The following is a 19,152-nucleotide window of genomic DNA, read 5'->3' as shown; positions in this document are numbered from 1 at the left end:
ATCCCCATGCAGTATGATGCCAGGGTGGCGTGTGAAAATGGATCAATCTGCGTGCACTCCATCAAGGTCTCACGGTATATTTGACAAGCCATTCTCAACACTTCGACATCATTAATGCAGTACTTATGCATTTCAGCCTGTAAATCAAATGGTTTCTCGCAGGCAGGCTTGTACCACGCCATAAATTTCTCCTTTTCAAATTCAGACATTTTTTCATACCCGTAAAAAGACGGGGCAGGATAAGGACCTACATAGAATTCGTTAGCCCTTGTGTTAAATGTGTGTGGAAAGAAGCCTTTTTCAAGGTCCTCGAATCCCAAGGCAGAAGGTGTTTTGTCCAAACGCATGGGCAGAAAGCTAAATGAGTCTATCCATCTCTGATCATAGGATTTGTCATACATTAGAACGACACGACTCCCTCTCATTGTTACACCCGGAGAAATACCCTGTTTAACGAGGTATTCCAAGAGAATATAGCTGTCGAAACCCGAAGAATTATGGGCTATAAATGTATAGCCACGGTATTTAGGCCTTCTGTAGTGCCCAACGAATGCAGACACACAATTTAATGTGTTGAAACAGAATTTTTTCCCATGCATATCCATTGTGCACACAAAAACGGCCTCATGCTTTCCGTCATGATACCGGGTCTCAAAATCATATATTATGTATTTTTCATGAGGTTGTTTCATTTCAGCAGGCTGAAGAAAACACTCGTGATTCATGCCAGTGTCTACCAGGCGTTCTCCACAGAGTGTACATGCACTTGGGGCACATTTGTGTTCTGATTTGTCTGACTTCCTGTATACCATACCACATGTTTCACAGTATTTCATACGATCACACGGTATTAGATTATGTAGCGGTTCTACTAGTTTGTGCTGATGGTAGCAATGCTGCGACTTACAGATACGTTGACAGTCTGCACATTTCACAGTCTGTGACGGGTAGTTTTGACACAGAGTAAAGCATACATTGCATCTGAATTTACATGTGTGGCACAGTGGAGTCTGATATGTACTATAACAATAATTAAGATAAGATAACTCTTTATTGTCATTGCACAGTCATACATAGTACAATAGTACAATGAAATTGGAAAACGTACACACTACATGTAACACAACATGACACGATACGACACATCACAATATAATAACTTAGTAATAAATGGTAAATGGCCTGTATTTGTATAGCGCTTTTACTAGTCCCGCCTAGGGAACCCTAAGCACTTTAAACACCCAGTCATCAATCCATTCACACACTGGTGGAGGCAGCTACAGTTGTAGCCACAGCTGCCCTGGGGTAGACTGACAGAAGCGAGGCTGCCATATCGCGCCATCGGCCCTTCTGGCCAACACCAGTAGGCGGTAGGTGAAGTGTCTTGCCCAAGGACAAAACGACCGAGACTGTCTGAGCTGGGGCTCGAACTGGCAACCTTCCGATTACAAGGCAAATGCCCAACTCTTATAATGATAATAAAAAAGAAGAATAAGTGTATTTGTATTGCACACTGTTATTATTGCACCTTTTTATAAATATAAATATTATTATTATTACTGTTTTTACCGTTGTTAACCCCCCCCCAAAAAAAAAAAAAAAAAAAAAGTCCATGTAGGTAGCCAGTCAGGTCAGCTATTTGCATTGATCAGGGCTATTGCCCTGTTGTAAAAGAGTCTATTTGTTCGGGACCTCAGCAGTGTTCTGTTGATGTTTACATGATCGAAATAACTTGAACACAAAGACAAACAAACAAAGAGGAAGACCGCGCCGGAAGGAAAAAACTACAAGTCCCAGCATCCTCTGTGTTTAGGGAGCAGTAGTGAAAGTGAAAGTATTGAGCCTCCGTTCAGAGCAGCAGGAGGAAAAAGGTGGAGCTGAGGCAGGTGAGTGTTAACATGAATATGTTTCTTCTTATGACATAAAATAATTCCACGCTGTTCGTGTCTGTGGGTGAAATGTGAGGCCGGTCGGCTCTGAGCGCTGGTTTCCTGTAAGTAGAGAGGAAGTGAGTTTAGCTGAGCCTCCGTTTAGTGTGAGAGAGCAGGAGGAGAGTGAGAGCTGTGCTGAGGCAGGGTGAGTGTTAACACCGCTCTGACATTACTGTGTCTCTGTGGCGGGAACAACAGGCTCCGTCAGTGGAGGCAAAAATAATCAGAATTTGGTTTTTCAAAGGAAACAACTTTATGTCGGACGTTCCCGCACGCTCATTGGATAACGATGTGTCAATCTCGAGCTATTAGCCAATGAGCGTGCGGATTCACAGAAAGACCCGCCTTTATCACGGGACTTTAAAAACTACAATGGTGACAGAAACTCCGTGAGTGGAGTTCAGGGTGACGTTATGAAACTGTGACGTTTGAGCCACTTCCTGTTCTCAGTCCCAGCGTCCTGATCACCGCCCAGATAGCAAGGAGACATTGAACAGATGTTGATTTTCCATCTGAACCATCAGAATCGTCATGCTTGAAATGTCAACACAAAACCAATGTTGAAACAACATTGAAATACTGATGAAACCTGACACTGACATTGAAATAACATTGATTCACTGTTGTTCTGTCATCGTTGATTGTTGATCTATTTATAGTTGACAAGGTGACAACAATCACGTTGAAAAACCATTGATTTATGGTTTCGCGGGAAATTAAAGCTGCTACCACTTGGACTATTCCATAGCCCCCCCTCTCACAGTGGTACATCCCTTCAGGTAACCATTGTCTTGTACGGTAGAGCGGGACATTAGATTTACTCTCAGCGACCGGAGAAGGCATCAGTTCATGCACTGCACTGGCCTGCACCACGATTAATATAAGGTAAGAATGAATGACTTTTGTTCTATTCGTTATTTCCACGGTTGCATTTGAATAACAGTAAAAAACAAACAAACTTGTTAATGTAAAGTTTCGGACAAAATGTGGGAGCCCGAAATTGTGTCTACTTTCATCTTACAATCCGGCAACAAATAAACTGCACTGCGAACAAAGTCAACAAAGAAAACATTTTCATTTCATACTTTTCCGTTGTATTCCCTTACAAAGCTAGCTAGCTAGCTGTAATGCTTCGAGGGTTTCTTTGTTCTTGCCGTCGCCTCGGCGCTTGACCCAGACTTTCGCTCTGCAGTTGCTTTTTAGCATAGTACTACAAAAAATTGTAAATCTGTGATATATGATTGATAAACGTAAAGGTAACTGTATAAATGTGTTCAATGACTTTGTTACTTTTAATGATTGGAGAGCACCCGCTTCGATTCGCACTCAATTCAAACTTTACGTTGCACGCTCACCTAACTACGTTGCACGCTCACCTAACTACGTTGCACGCTCACCTACCTTGCGTTTGCACCTTTTGTCCACACGTAAACTGCGTTTTATTATTTATATATTAGTTTTTCGCCTCTCACTGCTTAAGCCATTAATCTTTCTGGAATTGTTTTTTTAAACAGATGCGACCTCACAAAAGATATGCTGTCAGACCTGACGACAGCTGTTAACGAACTCCGTGAGAAGGTCAGAGCCATCCGCCATCCCTGCTGAAATGAATCGGTAGATGCTGGGGTACTGCCTCTGGATTTGCCCTTGCACAACATTGAGGAGCTAAACAATGCAGAGGCAGCTCTTCAATCATAAGAGGCAAATAAGGCAATGGTAAGTATATAAAGGTTATGTACACTTTGTAACTATAAAGTGTAATAGCTGTCAGATGTGATTTAAATACATAACAGCGGCCTGTTGATTAAACACACAAGCACTTGCATACACATTTAAGACATGAGACACGCTAATTCCATCTCTTAAAATGTGTCTATAGGTGAGACGCTTTGCCTTGATTGGAGGGACCACACTGGAGGTGCGAGTCTGCCGTGTAATGGCTTATGCCATTACAAACGAGCTGGCCTCGGTACTCAACTGGGCAGGGAAAAAAACCAAGGACCAGACAAAGCAAAAAATGGCATTTAAAGATACAGCGCTCTGCAAATGCATATATGGTGGTAAGTTTTACAGTTTTTTTGCTATATTACTTTGTCTTTCTTAATAACAAGACTTTCATGTCCGGTTAATCTGGAGATGGAGTCTTTGGTCTTTGGCTTGTTTAGTCCTCGGGTTGTAGTTGTACAGCCCGAGGACCCCATGTTTATTTTGTTTTAAAGGATACACGGCACACCATGCTAAGACTTATCACTTATCACAGCTCATAGCTCTTTGGGAATCAAATGCGGCAGTTTGCAGATTTACGCCTGGTGACTTTCATGTTTATCAGCCTAGGAGTTTACATACTTTCTCCCCGCTGAAGACAGTTAACAAGAGCTATATATTCATGTGCTCTAATTCACTTTTTGTGTTTGTGTGTGTATTTTTTTCCTAGATGGCCTGACGCAGCAGTTAGGGGCAAACTCTATGTCCGAGTTTGTCTTTGCACAAGCAGTGCAGAAATGGCTCCGATACGCCCCAGATCGTATGGGTATGGGTGGTGCAGGACGCACATCATGAGAGTAAACCCCATCCCAGAGTAAAAAATTACAAACTTCTGTGAAACATATAAATGTAAATAGGAAACTGTCTTTTAATAAAGCATTTAGCAAACGAAACATGCCTATTGACCTTTTTTTTTGTTTATTTTTTTTTCTCTGTTACATCACATGCAATGCTTTCTTATTTTAGGATATTAATATTGACATGATACATTGTGAGACATTTGTTGTTGTTTTTTTTATAAAGGGTGTCCAATTTGAGGAATAAGTACAATTATGTGTTTAGGTGGTTTAAGTATTGATGGAAACATGCAGTAGTTTAGTATTGGTTAAAATACTTATAAAGAAAGGTAGATTTCCAGTCATGATTTAACTGTTTTAATAAAAAGCAACTGTGCGAAAGAGGTGGAAAATCAACACCATAGCTCAACAGTGTTTCAATATCAGAATCTGACATTGTTTCAATGTCAGGTTTCAACATTGATTCAACATCAAAACCTGACGTTGTTTCAACATTAAAAGAGGGTGCAAGAGTGACGTTAGGTTATGAGGTGCCATAAGGGACATTATTACTGAAACGCTCTCACACACACTACTGAAACGCTCTCACACACACTACTGAAACGCTCTCACACACACTACTGAAACGCTCTCACACACACTACTGAAATTTTAGCTCTCACACACACTACTGAAACGCTCTCACACACACTACTGAAATTTTAGCTCTCACACACACTACTGAAACACTCTCACACACACTACTGAAACGCTCTCACACACACTACTGAAACGCTCTCACACACACAACTGAAATTTTAGCTCTCACACACACTACTGAAACGCTCTCACACACACTACTGAAACGCTCTCACACACACTACTGAAACGCTCTCACACACACTACTGAAATTTTAGCTCTCACACACACTACTGAAACGCTCTCACACACACTACTGAAATTTTAGCTCTCACACACACTACTGAAACACTCTCACACACACTACTGAAACGCTCTCACACACACTACTGAAACGCTCTCACACACACAACTGAAATTTTAGCTCTCACACACACTACTGAAACGCTCTCACACACACTACTGAAATGCTCTCACACACACTACTGAAACGCTCTCACACACACTACTGAAATGCTCTCACACACACTACTGAAATTTTAGCTCTCACACACACTACTGAAACGCTCTCACACACACTACTGAAACGCTCTCACACACACTACTGAAACGCTCTCACACACACTACTGAAATTTTAGCTCTCACACACACTACTGAAACGCTCTCACACACACTACTGAAATTTTAGCTCTCACACACACTACTGAAACACTCTCACACACACTACTGAAACGCTCTCACACACACTACTGAAACGCTCTCACACACACAACTGAAATTTTAGCTCTCACACACACTACTGAAACGCTCTCACACACACTACTGAAATGCTCTCACACACACTACTGAAACGCTCTCACACACACTACTGAAATGCTCTCACACACACTACTGAAATTTTAGCTCTCACACACACTACTGAAACGCTCTCACACACACTAGTGAAACGCTCTCACACACACTACTAAAACGCTCTCACACACACTACTGAAATTTTAGCTCTCACACACACAACTGAAACGCTCTCACACACACTACTGAAACGCTCTCACACACACTACTGAAATTTTAGCTTTCACACACACTACTGAAACGCTCTCACACACACTACTGAAACGCTCTCACACGCACAACTGAAATTTTAGCTTTCACACACACTACTGAAACGCTCTCACACACACTACTGAAACGCTCTCACACACACTACTGAAACGCTCTCACACACACTACTGAAATTTTAGCTCTCACACACACTACTGAAATTTTAGCTCTCACACACACTACTGAAACGCTCTCACACACACTACTGAAACGCTCTCACACACACTACTGAAATTTTAGCTCTCACACACACTACTGAAATTTTAGCTCTCACACACACTACTGAAACGCTCTCACACACACTACTGAAACGCTCTCACACACACTACTGAAATTTTAGCTCTCACACACACTACTGAAACGCTCTCACACACACTACTGAAATGCACTCACGCACTCCACTGAAACCAGAGGCATTTCCGCTGAACAGGAAGTTGTTTCCTGACAAGGAAACTGATGGAAAAAGTGGTATATTTCAAAACACTACAAGGATGTCTACTCAGCAACCTGCTAGTACAGCAGTTCACAACCTTTTTTGTGCCACGTAAACAATATAAAAATTAAAAAAAATGATAAATACCATGAAAACCATGAATTTCAAACTCAAGCCTCAACTCTTGCGACCCGGTACCAAACGACTCACAGACCGGTACTGGTCCAGGACCTGGGGGTTGGGGACGGCTGTGCTTGTAGCCTAAGTGAAGCAGCCGCATTACTTAACAATATTTTAGCTTCCTTGAATCAAGGAATGGATTCAAGGTGCAACAGGGAATTTGGCAATTATGTCCTGTTTCCCCTAAGCTTTTTATATTGGCAACTCAGTTGTTAACACTATTAATCAAAAATTCTAACGACATACAAGGAATATCAATTTTTAATAAAGACTTCAAAATAAGTCAATTCACAGATGATACATCTATGTTTTTGAAAGATAAATACATGGTAGAGAAAACTAAAGCTTCTCGTTTATCTCTCAGTATCAAAAAATGTGAACTTCTCCTGATTCATACAAGCTCTGACTCCTCAATAGCTTTGGTTAGAGTTGAATCTAAAGTTAAATATATAGGGCTGATAATATCTAAAAAACCCAATTAGCAGAAAAGACACCAATATTTCTAACTGTATCATCGAGATGAAGAAATCACTTAGCCACTGGTTAAGCAGAGACCTCGCTTTTTTTGGCAGAAACATCCTATCTAAAGCTGAAGGCATCTCCAAATTGATTTATCCTTGTCACTCTCTATATATCTCCTCTAAAAGCATTAATAAGGCTAACACAGTTATTTTCGAATTTTTGTGGAGGAATAAAACCCATTACACATAAAGATATCAGCTTGTGAAGGAATACAATAAAGGTGGTATCAAAACTCCAGAATTAGAATTTATGGATAGCACCCTTAGAATTAAATGGTTAAAATCTTGTCTGTCACAGCCAGACTCTACTTAGCTCCACATCCTATGATCCTTGTTTAATAAAATAGTATACAGGATTAGACTTTATTTTGAAATGTGATTTTGCGGTAAATAAAATCCCCATAAAGATATCAAACTTTCCAAAACAGACTGTGCATTTTTGGGAAAATGAGATTTGCCCACAACTTCTCCCCATAATTCAACCTTATGGAATAATAGGGTAATAACACTTAATCAAAAATCAATTTTCAAGAGTGACTGGTTTGAACAAAAAGATTATATTCATAACAGATTTGTTGGATGATAACGGTGTAATTCTAAGTTACCCAGACTTTTCAGAAAAATATTGTCTAAACTGCTCTCAAAGAGAATATAACAAATTTTGTGAACTGGTCCCACTGCCTCTGCTTCATTTGATTAAAATTTTTATGATATACAATAATTTCTCATCAGTGCTCCCAAATTTATTGCTAGGGCAATGTCAGCTGTTTGATAAAAATGCAATAAGAAATTTGTTAGTAGTTTCTTCAAAGACAAAAATATTTCATAGTTACAACAGAATGGTTACATTGCATGGTTCTAATTTAGTTATTTCATATACACTGGATAAAGCATACTAAAATTTTATGAAATAGCCTATTCTACCTAAAGTTAAAGAAACACACTTTAAAAAAAATTAATCCTGTGGCAGAATTTCTAAAAAAAGAGATTTGGCTTTGAGGTGGATCAGTGTTCTTTTTGTACTGATGAAAATGAAACCCTAGAACATCTTTTTTTTTTCTATGCCCTATCACACAATGTATTTGGTGCAACTTAAAAAATTGGATTTCCCTAAATATTAATGATGTGCCACTATTTGAATTACATCATAATTTTTTTTATATGGATCATCTAGCATTGGGTGTCTCAGACATTATTAACATCATCATACGTTTGAGTAAATATCATATCCATTGTGTTAAATGGGGGAACGCTAAGCCTTCTCTCCCTGGTTTTATTGATGATTTTAAGATATTTTTTTCTTTGCTAAAAAATACAAAAAGCACATATGCCAAAAAAAAAAAAAAATAACCAGGATAATGCCCGTCTCCTGCTATTCTAAATTTTGACTTATGCTGAGGCTAATATATTTTTAAGTAATGCAGCTGTCTCACTAAGACTAAGCTGTCTAACTTATCGTTCCATGATTCGATTCAATTCGATTCGATTCAATTCAATTCAATTTGATTCTGGGAAATTTTGACAGTCAGCAATATTATAATTCAGATCAGTACATTTACATATTTTTGTATCTAAAAAAAGGAAGCTGACACACGCAAGACTTTATCAAAGGTGTAAGCGTCACAGCAGATGCCTTTGTGTAAAAGTAGCTGAAGATAAAACACAGAAAAACATGAAGGTGATTTTTCCTGGCCTGGGATTTTATAAAAAATATTCTGCAGTACATCAAAAACGAAAGAAAACCATTAATCAACATATGAACGTTACCTCTCACGTTCCAGCGGTTTTATTAGAGACACGGCTAAGCGTTTTGCATTTTGCATAATTTTTAAATGTTTAAATTTGTTCAGTATTGAACGGCAGAAATAAGATTTTCTTTTAGGAAGTATGGAAAACGAAAAAGAAAACAGCGGCCGACAGCGCTGTAAACAACAGTAGACTTGTGCGTAACAAGCAAGCGAATAATGCAGAAAACAGATTTTAAGACGGGAAACTGTTCTTGAAGTACAGAGAGAGAGAGCTGTGCATGACGTGTGATTTTATCGTGGTGGAAGCAAAACATTAAACGTCAGAGGGAATTCATGACGATGTTTATGTGAAGCGCAGTTTGGATCTTCTTTTGCTGCTGGTTCAGTCAATATTGTTTGGAGAGAGATCAAACTAACAGCTTTAGAATCAGGCAAAAACGGCGTGAAAACAAAGCGCGGACCGCCGACAGATCAGAATCAGCCAGCTGTTGGCTTTCAGCCCCGACCGTGTCCTTGCCATCGGGTGAGAAAGGCGACATCCCATTGATTCTGATCCGCGGTCCGCGCTGTGTGTTTACGTCTTTGTGCAGAATCCTTGTTCCTGCTCTCATTTACTGTTTTAGCTGTTTGGTGGTTGTTGAAATTTTGTGAGGTTTCACCTGAGATTCTGGCATTTCGGGCAAAATTAATTTATATTAAAAAATCGATTCAGGATTTTAATGAATCGATTTCACGTTATCCAAGCCAGAATCGATTTTAATTGATAAATCGATTATAAAAACCCACTCCTAACTAGCAGGTTGCTGAGTAGACATCTGTGTAGTGGTTTGTTTGAAATCTACCACTTTTTCCTTCAGTTTCTTTGTCAAGAATTAACTTCCTGTTCAACTGAAATGCCTTCCTTTTCAACTGAAACGCCTTCCTGTTTAACTGAAATGCCTTCCTGTTTAACTGAAATGCCTTCCTGTTCAACTGAAACGCCTTCCTGTTTAACTGAAATGCCTTCCTGTTCAACTGAAACGCCTTCCTGTTTAACTGAAATGCCTTCCTGTTCAACTGAAACGCCTTCCTGTTCAACTGAAATGCCTTCCTGTTCAACTGAAATGCCTTGGTTTTTCAGTAGTGTGTGTGAGAGCGTTTCAGTAGTGTGTGTGAGAGCGTTTCAGTAGTGTGTGTGAGAGCGTTTCAGTAGTGTGTGTGAGAGCGTTTCAGTAGTGTGTGTGAGAGCTAAAATTTCAGTAGTGTGTGTGAGAGCGTTTCAGTAGTGTGTGTGAGAGCGTTTCAGTAGTGTGTGTGAGAGCTAAAATTTCAGTAGTGTGTGTGAGAGCGTTTCAGTAGTGTGTGTGAGAGCGTTTCAGTAGTGTGTGTGAGAGCTAAAATTTCAGTAGTGTGTGTGAGAGCGTTTCAGTTGTGTGTGTGAGAGCTAAAATTTCAGTAGTGTGTGTGAGAGCGTTTCAGTTGTGTGTGTGAGAGCGTTTCAGTAGTGTGTGTGAGAGCGTTTCAGTAGTGTGTGTGAGAGCGTTTCAGTAGTGTGTGTGAGAGCTAAAATTTCAGTAGTGTGTGTGAGAGCGTTTCAGTAGTGTGTGTGAGAGCGTTTCAGTTGTGTGTGTGAGAGCTAAAATTTCAGTAGTGTGTGTGAGAGCGTTTCAGTAGTGTGTGTGAGAGCGTTTCAGTAGTGTGTGTGAGAGCGTTTCAGTAATAATGTCCCTTACGGCACCTCATATTAGGTCAACGTCACTCTTCAACGTTGGTTCAATGACGTCGCCTGATATTGACTCAACGTTGTTTCAATGTTTCCTTGCTATCTGGGCGAGGTTTCTGTTGCTCTGATATCTGATATTGATTATATTGGTAAACAGGCTGTAGCATAAACATCAGGTCTGTTCTGAAAACTGGCTTTATTTTTTCAAAGTAAGGGAATATCTGTGGTCTGATACCGCGGGCTCATGGGCTAAGGACTTGGATTGACAAGTCAAGCGCAGATGATTGTGTTGTTTCTTATAAAGGCTTGTGTGTGTGTGCCTTCCTGTGTGTGTCCTTGTGTCAGTGGAAGTGAATCAGTGTGTTAGAGAAAGTGCTGCTCTGCTGTGCCGTCATCGTGTGGATGCTTCTTTTAAAGTTGGAACTCATGTTTTTATGATCTGCTTCATTTCATTGAACCTTTATTTCTAACCATGAAGTCCCTTTGAGGTTACAGCCTCCTGGTTAGGTTTAGGCTGTTATTGTGCTTCAGGCTGAAATATGAGGAGTAAGGAGTGGGGCTGGTTAGCCCTCATGACCCTCACCATAACACATACGTCACAGGACAGTGTTTACCACAGAAACTCCATGAAATGATCAATGAGAACTTTAGAAACCCGTCAGTGTGATGCATCCAGTACAACAGCACCTCTGAGTGTGTGTGTTTACCTCTCAGACTAACTCCACCCTGACATCAAGAAGATGGAGGAAGAGGATGGAGCAGGATCTGCAGCATCCATCTGTGTGTCTGTGAGGAGTGACTGGTCCAAAGATCAACCTCTAAAGTTCAGTAATGAAACTGCAGCAACAATGTAAGAGAGCTGCTCACTCATTTATTCAGTGTAAATAATGATTTTAGATGCAATGGGAGAAGAAAAATGACAAAAACAGTTTTAAAAATAAGGATTAAAATATTACAAACTATATTTTTGAGTTTCCTGATGTAGTACAAAAATATATGAACATAACTGTATATAGGACAGATATTTTACGGTTCTTTTAGGCTGCACCAAAAAACAAAAAGACTATTTTTAAGCTGTCTGAGGTAGTGAGTCAACATGTCACACTGGGTCAAAGGTCAGGGAGTAAAAGTGTGTTTTAAAGGAGGTTTAAAAGCAGCGAGTGAAGGAGCCTGTCGAGGTAAATCGTTTTATAACTGATCAAATTCAGTTGGTGATGTAGGCTGATCCTGTTTCTGTGTCATTGATGCTGTTCAATCAGGTTCTGTGAGAGAAACATAAACTGTTTTCCTGTTAAATTAACTTCATCTATGATAATGTTACAGACTAACAGGAAAACCATAACGTTTGTTGCCTCGCTGTTTTATTAGCCATAGCAGCTAACAGCTACCTTAATTCTAGCTTAGCAGACTGCTAATGTGGCTATGGGCTAAAGGTACTTTGGGAGGCTCCCTTATTTCCACAGGGGTTGCAGCAGTAGATGGATCCATGTGTTTGATGCTTCCTGATGCAACCCTTCTAGTTATCTGGGTTTGGGTTTGCTTTTTTACATTTAAAAAGATTTAATTTGCATTGGCAGTTGAAATTACAAGTTTACACAGCGCTGTGGACCTCTGTGTGAAATCAAGCATCTGGTTCACAGAGAGGATAACCCTCAAATGGGCTGTACAACATTATATAGGGAGACAAAAACAGAGATTACCGTAGCCATCGCTCTCTCGCATGGACGTGGCAGTCTTGCTGTCTGCTGCGAATCCTCCCCGTACCTCCGTGACCTCGTCTGGTATCTGCTCCCTCCTCTGTAAGAGACAGTAAAGGAAAACACGTCTCTGCCTAGTCTTGAAAATCTAATCTTATCATCCATTGTTCTTCTAGGGCCTCTTCTTCTTGTGGCCTCAGCTAACTGCTAATATTTAAATGGCTAACATTAACATGTGTGCCAGCCAGGTTAACATTTATGATGAACTATGATTAATTAACTGATGTTGAAACTGGAGCTTTACTGACCTCTGAAATTCCTCCTAAAGTGTTATTCAGTGTTGTGACAGTCAGCTGCTTCAGCTGCTGCTGGGATGGGCTGTGGCAAAGAGAACAGAGAAAATCAAAATCAGAGTTTTTCTCTGAATTAAAAGCAAGGAAACAACAATATATTCTACATGGTGAAACTGATGGTTTCTGGTGTTTGGGTCTGTTTTTCTGTATTTATGCAGATAAAGTGTAAACTCAGATGAATTATACCATCAAATGTTAAAGGAATCAGGATGAGTGTCTGTGAGCTGAGAAGGACGTGAAGCGAGCAGTTTATCCCAGAGCTGAAGCTGCTCTGTGTGCAGAGATGAGCTCAGATTCCTGCTGTGATTGATCAACACTCACAGAAATGTAGACTTGTAGTTATTACTGCAGTATGGTCACAGCAGATACTGATAAACATGTATTATGAGGATGGATGATCAAGTTTCTCACTCTCTCCTTTAAATCTCAGTTTTTTTCTTCTTCACAGTTTATCTGTTAATTTATTAATGAATAACACTGAACGAGTTTCTGTTATATTTCCCCTTGAACATCACCTTATTAGGGTGGCATTAGGAAATAGCCCCCCTCCAAATAATGAATAAATGAATGATGATAATAATAAAATGATTAAAAAGCAGAGCTCAGAGTGGTAGAATGGTCAAACATGGATCCACGAGTGGTTCAACTGCATTTGGTGACGTGTCTAAAGCAAATCTTTTAAATAATCCCACCATCAACGGGATGTTGTCTCCTTTACTACGGTTACTTTACTTGGTCACCGTGTGAATTTCTTTGAAATGAACCAAATTCTTTTATTTGTTGGTTGTTGTATATTTAACCTCTACAGTCAGGAAAGGAGGAGATGAGGCCTCAACAATGTTGGGTTGTAGCTGTGGTTCAGGTTAGAGTGAGCGTCCATGGAATAAATGTAAGTCAGTGAACTGGAAACATGACTGTGATAAAACTTTTTTTCCTTTTTATAATGAGTCTAATCAAAGGTGTACAGAAGTATCTCCACTTTGACTTTTCTGTGTCACCATCAGAGCTTCTGCACAGTGTGGAGAAAGATCCAGAACCAGAGCTGGACTGCAGACAGCCAGTCAGAGCAGCTGTGTACAAAGTAAGACTGAACATCTGTCTGCTGATGGACTCATTTCTGAAAACTGGACTTCTTGTGTTGTTCAGACATTGAAGAGTTTTCTTTCTCTTTAGTCTCATTGTTTTTCATTCTTTCAGCAGATGTTGGTCTGCAGGAGGTTTTAGATGAACATAAGATCAGTCTGAGGAGGAGATGTGAACGTGTGACTGAAGGAAGTGATAAAACAGGAAGTAGAACCCTCCTCAACAGGATCAGTCTGAGGAGGAGATGTGAACGTGTGACTGAAGGAAGTGATAAAACAGGAAGTAGAACCCTCCTCAACAGGATCAGTCTGTTGAGGAGATGTGAACGTGTGACTGAAAGAAGTGAAAAAACAAGAAGTAGAACCCTCCTCAACAGGATCAGTCTGAGGAGGAGATGTGAACGTGTGACTGAAGGAAGTGATGAAACAGGAAGTAGAACCCTCCTCAACAGGATCTACACTGAGCTCTACATCACAGAGGGACAGAGTGAAGAGGTTCATACCCAACATGAGGTGAGGCAGCTGGAGACAGCTTCCAAGATGGACGCCCTCCATGACGCTCCAATCAGGTGCCAGGACATCTTTAAAGCCTTACCTGACCAACAGAGACCCATCAGAGTGGTTCTGACCAACGGTGTGGCTGGTGTTGGAAAAACCTTCTCAGTGCAGAAGTTCACTCTGGACTGGGCAGAGGGCTTGGAGAACCAACATGTCAGTGTGGTGGTTCTGCTTTCATTCAGGGAGCTGAACCTGATCAGAGATGAGCAGTACAGTCTTCTGGAGCTGCTCCATGTTTTCCATCCAACATTACAGAAGGTCACAGCAGAGAAGCTGGCTGTCTCTCAGCTTTTGTTCATCTTTGACGGCCTGGATGAAAGCAGACTTTCATTGGATTTCACCAACAGGAAGCTGCTGTCTGATGTCACACAGAAGTCATCAGTCAGCCAGCTGCTGACAAACCTCATCCAGGGGAATCTGCTTCCCTCGGCTCTCGTCTGGATAACTTCCCGACCTGCAGCAGCCAATCAGATCCCTCCTACATGTGTTGCCAGGCTAACAGAAGTACGAGGCTTCACTGACGCCCAGAAGGAGGAGTACTTCAGGAGGAGATTCAGTAAAGAAGGGCTGTCCAGCAGAATCATCTCCCACATGAAGACATCCAGGAGCCTCCACATCATGTGTAGTATCCCAGTCTTCTGCTGGATCACTGCTACAGTTCTGGAGCACATGTTGACTACAAAGCAGAGAGGAGAGCTCCCCAAGACCCTGGCTGACATGTACTCACACTTCCTGCTGGTTCAGACAAAGAGGAAGAAGAACAAGTACCATGAGGGACATGAGACGAGTCCACAGGAGCTGACGGAGGCTTACAGGGAAGTTCTTCTGAAGCTGGGGAGGCTGGCGTTTGAACATCTGGAGAAAGGAAACATCATGTTCTACCAAGATGACCTGGAGCAGTGTGGTCTGGATGTGACAGAGGCCTCGGTGTACTCAGGAGTTTGTACAGAGATCTTCAAAAGAGAGTGTGTGATCTTCCAGAAACCAGTCTACTGCTTTGTTCATCTGAGCATTCAGGAGTTTCTGGCTGCTGTCTACATGTTCCACTGTCACACCAACAGGAAGACAGAGGTGCTGAAGAACTTTTTGGGAAAAAAATACAACGAGTCCTCTTTGGATGATTTCCTGAACAGAGCCATGTATAAATCCCTCCAGAGTAAAAATGGCCACCTGGACCTGTTTGTTCGCTTCCTTCATGGCCTCTGTCTGGAGTCCAACCAGAGACTCTTAGTAGGTCTGCTGGGTCAGACAGAGATCAGTCCAGGAACCATCCAGAGAGTCATCAACAACCTGAAGGAGATGAACAGTGATAAAATCTCTCCTGACAGAAGCATCAACATCTTCCACTGTCTGATGGAGATGAACCACCTCTCATTATTCCAGGAGATCCAAGAGTTCCTCAAGTCAAAGAAGGAACTCTCTGAGATCCAGTGCTCAGCTCTGGCCTTCATGCTGCAGATGTCAGAGGAGGTTCTGGATGAGTTTGACCTACAGAAGTACAAAACATCAGAGCAGGGACGACGGAGACTGATTCCAGCTGTGAGGAACTGCAGAAAGGCTCGGTGAGTCCAGATGTGATCATTAACATCATTGATCAGTGTAGGTTAGTAGTTTAATTTTGAAAATAAAGTCAGATTGTAACCACAAAGTGTTTGTGTCCATACGCTGCAACCTTCCACACCATTCCTTTATTGTACAGACTCAGCAGCAGCTCCATGGATCCCAAATCCAAGAGTGGAGAACAGATTTGAAGTGTGTCACATCCATGCAGTCACAGCTGTTTCCACCATGTTTCCACTGATATTAATCCTGTTCAATGACACGTTTCATATCAGTGAATATGTTCTTTAGGATGTCCACTGACATGTTTAAGTGTCCTGCTGGAAATCACTCAAATCATCCATGAAATCCATGAAAAATCCTTTTAGTGTTTCTAACTTCACCCTCTGTCCTCTCTCTCTCTCCATCCTCCTCACTGCTTCTTTCACTGATAATCACACAAACATCGTATTCAGCTACAAAATAACACAATAATATCATCTGATGATCATTATTATAAGAGCAGGATCCATATTTGATATCAGAGTAACACACTGCTTGGTTATGTGCAGTCATCATCAGTGACTGTGGGTCAAACAGAAGCTCTCTGATTGGTTGCTGACCTTGGTCACCTGTCCACTCTCACCTGTTTGTGTTTGCTCTCTCTTTGCTGTCTCCATCCTCTCTCTCCTTTCTCTCCCTCTCTGTCTTTGTACCGTCACTCAGGTCCAATGGAAACAGTGACATTTACAAACCAATCAAAGACAAACTGATCCATGTCAGGTTATAACACTATTCAAAGTGAATACAGGCTGCTGCTGGACACAGACAGGTAACATCCTTTTGACTTGCTGTCACCTGGATCTGGACTCATAAACACTGAAGCCCTGAACAGGAATACAAATAATTTTCTGCCAACTAGCGACACACCAGCAGATAATGGCTCAGAAAGCTAAAATGAGCCAATCATTTCTGTGTTTACTTCCCCTGAAATCAGATCTGATATCAGCAGCTCTGAGTTCATTCATCATTATTGTCCAGTGATGAGATTTCTGCTCCGTTTGGTAACAGTCAGCAGGTTTTTCCTGCGTGTGGACGTGAACAGTCGTACCTGACAGCAGGTAGCAAACAGAGATCATCTTTCCAGCTGGAACTCTTCACTGAGCTGAACTCATTCAAAATGTTCTGGAGTCAAAACAGGAAACAGTCCAAATGTGTGTCTTCACTCTGACTCTGGATCAGATCTCAGTGACAGACTGTGGACATTATGGAAGCCTAAATGTGACACCATCTTCCTCCTTCATCTGCAGATTAAAGCCAAACAAAGATTCTCATTAAAAGTCTGCAGGTCTGAGAGAGACTCAATCGTTGTGTCATGTCAAACACAGTAAGAGGAGCTGAAGCACAGATGTGAAGAGCAGATTCATCAGATTATGACCTCACTCTGTTTTGTCTTCATATACATTCAGTCTGTGTTTATAATGCAGATTTTCTGCTTTTATAATAACACATTTTATATTTTCTATCATCACAGACTGACTCTGTGTGGATTCTCAGATTCTCACTGTGAAGTTGTGGCCTCAGCTCTTAAGTCCAACCCCTCCCATCTGACAGAGCTGGACATGAGTTACAACTTCAAGCTGCAGTATTCAGCAGTGAAGCTTCTGTGTGCTGGACTGGAGAGTCCAAACTGTCGACTGGAGACTCTGAGGTGAGTTCACTGACTGCGGCTGTTGTTGTTTTTCTATATTTCAGGTCTTTGATTGAGGTTTGAAACTTTCTTCAGTTCCTAAATGTTCAGGATGTGTCTGAAGACAAATGTGAAGAAGTTTGAGTGCTTTCAGAAATGTTGTCTTTCCAAACGACTGAACAACAATTTTTCCTTTTGGCTCCAAACAGAAGTGACAGACTTGAGCAGGGTTCACTTAAAGGCTGACAGAAGTGGAGTGGTGATGGGGAGATGTTTGACAGGACAGTGTTTCAGCCTCCACAGGTTCATGTTGTGCTCCATCAGTCAGTGAAGATGAAGTCAGTGCTGATGAGGCTGTAGAGTGTGTGAGGGATGTGAATGAGGATGATGAAGATCTGATGATAGCAGATAAAAACAGGCTGCAGAGACTTTGAGCCATACAGGGCACACAGTGTGTGTACAGAACAGCTGAAATCATTATGGAGGCCTCACTGGAATATGGAAGCATCACAGTACAGCTTCAGTGAAGCATTAAAGTCTCTGATATGAGATGAGAAATGAAGCAGCCAGAGCTTTTTCATGAGTCGAAATCCACTGTGACTGTGAGCTGCTGCTACAGCCTCCAGATTAGCCAGCAGCTCATCCTGCTCAACATTTTCTCACCAACTTTAATGGAAGTGTGATGTTTTCAGCTGGAGTGATGGTCAGGGTGGCCTCCCTCTCCTCTTCTTCTCCTCTTCCTCTTTCATTTGTAAAGCCACTTCTGCTGCTGCAATGTATGCTATGTCTTCTAATGATGCTACCTAGGGGAAGCATGTATAGTGTAAACAGAATTGGTCCTAGCACTGAACCCTGTGGAACTCCATAATTAACCTCAGTGTGTGAAGAGGACTCTCCATTTACATGCACAAATTGGAGTCTATTAGATAGATATGATACAAACCACTGCAGTGCAATACCTGTAATACCTACAGCATGTTCTAATCGCTCTGATAGGATATTATAATCAACAGTATCGAATGCTGCACTAAGGTCAAGAAGGACAAGCACAGAGATGAGTCCACTGTCAGAGGCCATAAGAAAATCATTTCTAACCTTCACTAAAGCTGTTTCTGTGCTGTGATGAGTTCTGAAACCTGACTGAAACTCTTCAAATAAACCATTCCTCTGCAGATGATCTGTTAGCTGTTTGACAAGTACTCTTTTAAGGATGTTTGATATGAAAGGAAGGTTGGAGATTGGCCTATAATTAGCTAAGACTGCTGGGTCTAGAGATGGCTTTTTGAGTAAAGGTTTAACTGCAGCCACCTTGAAGGCCTGTGGTACATAGCCGATCATTATTGATAGGTTGATCATATATAAGATCGAAGAATAATCAATGGCAGGACTTCTTTGAGCAGTTTTGTAGGAATGGGGTCTAAAAGACACGTTGATGG

The 19,152-nt window shown here is 41.2% G+C and overlaps 2 protein-coding genes and 1 long non-coding RNA gene across 5 annotated transcripts in view; all 3 read left to right on the top strand.

The window, feature by feature from the left end:
* LOC148105779 (protein NLRC3-like) overlaps positions 1 to 19,152 on the top strand; it is a 342,596-nt gene that overhangs the window by 110,921 nt on the left and 212,523 nt on the right. The window lies entirely within an intron of this gene.
* On the top strand, positions 3,586 to 4,462 carry LOC148105788 (uncharacterized). The gene is made up of 3 exons (XR_015718617.1): positions 3,586 to 3,647; positions 3,811 to 3,991; positions 4,366 to 4,462. It is a non-coding gene; the product is annotated as an uncharacterized LOC148105788 (long non-coding RNA).
* Positions 11,538 to 17,741, top strand: LOC148105787 (protein NLRC3-like). The gene is made up of 7 exons (XM_087830725.1): positions 11,538 to 11,647; positions 13,852 to 13,928; positions 14,045 to 14,122; positions 14,345 to 14,640; positions 14,743 to 15,255; positions 15,406 to 16,049; positions 17,561 to 17,741. Exons 1-7 carry the CDS (start codon positions 11,538 to 11,540, stop codon positions 17,739 to 17,741), a joined length of 1,899 nt encoding a protein of 632 aa, XP_087686851.1.

The sequence above is a fragment of the Neolamprologus brichardi genome, chromosome 3, assembly GCF_056152115.1.
Source record: "Neolamprologus brichardi isolate AB-2024 chromosome 3, ASM5615211v1, whole genome shotgun sequence".
Lineage (NCBI taxonomy): Eukaryota > Metazoa > Chordata > Actinopteri > Cichliformes > Cichlidae > Neolamprologus > Neolamprologus brichardi.
Note: the sequence above shows the minus strand (reverse complement) of the source record. Positions and strands in the feature narration are given on the sequence as shown.

Coding starts and splice junctions, on each gene's coding strand:
- LOC148105787 (XM_087830725.1), top strand. CDS start 11,538: ATGGAGGAAGAGGATGGAGCAGGATCTGCAGCATCCATCTGTGTGTCT. Junction 13,929..14,044: donor TCAGAGCAGCTGTGTACAAA/GTAAGACTGAAC, acceptor TCATTCTTTCAG/CAGATGTTGGTCTGCAGGAG. Junction 14,641..14,742: donor AGGGCTTGGAGAACCAACAT/GTCAGTGTGGTG, acceptor CCAACATTACAG/AAGGTCACAGCAGAGAAGCT.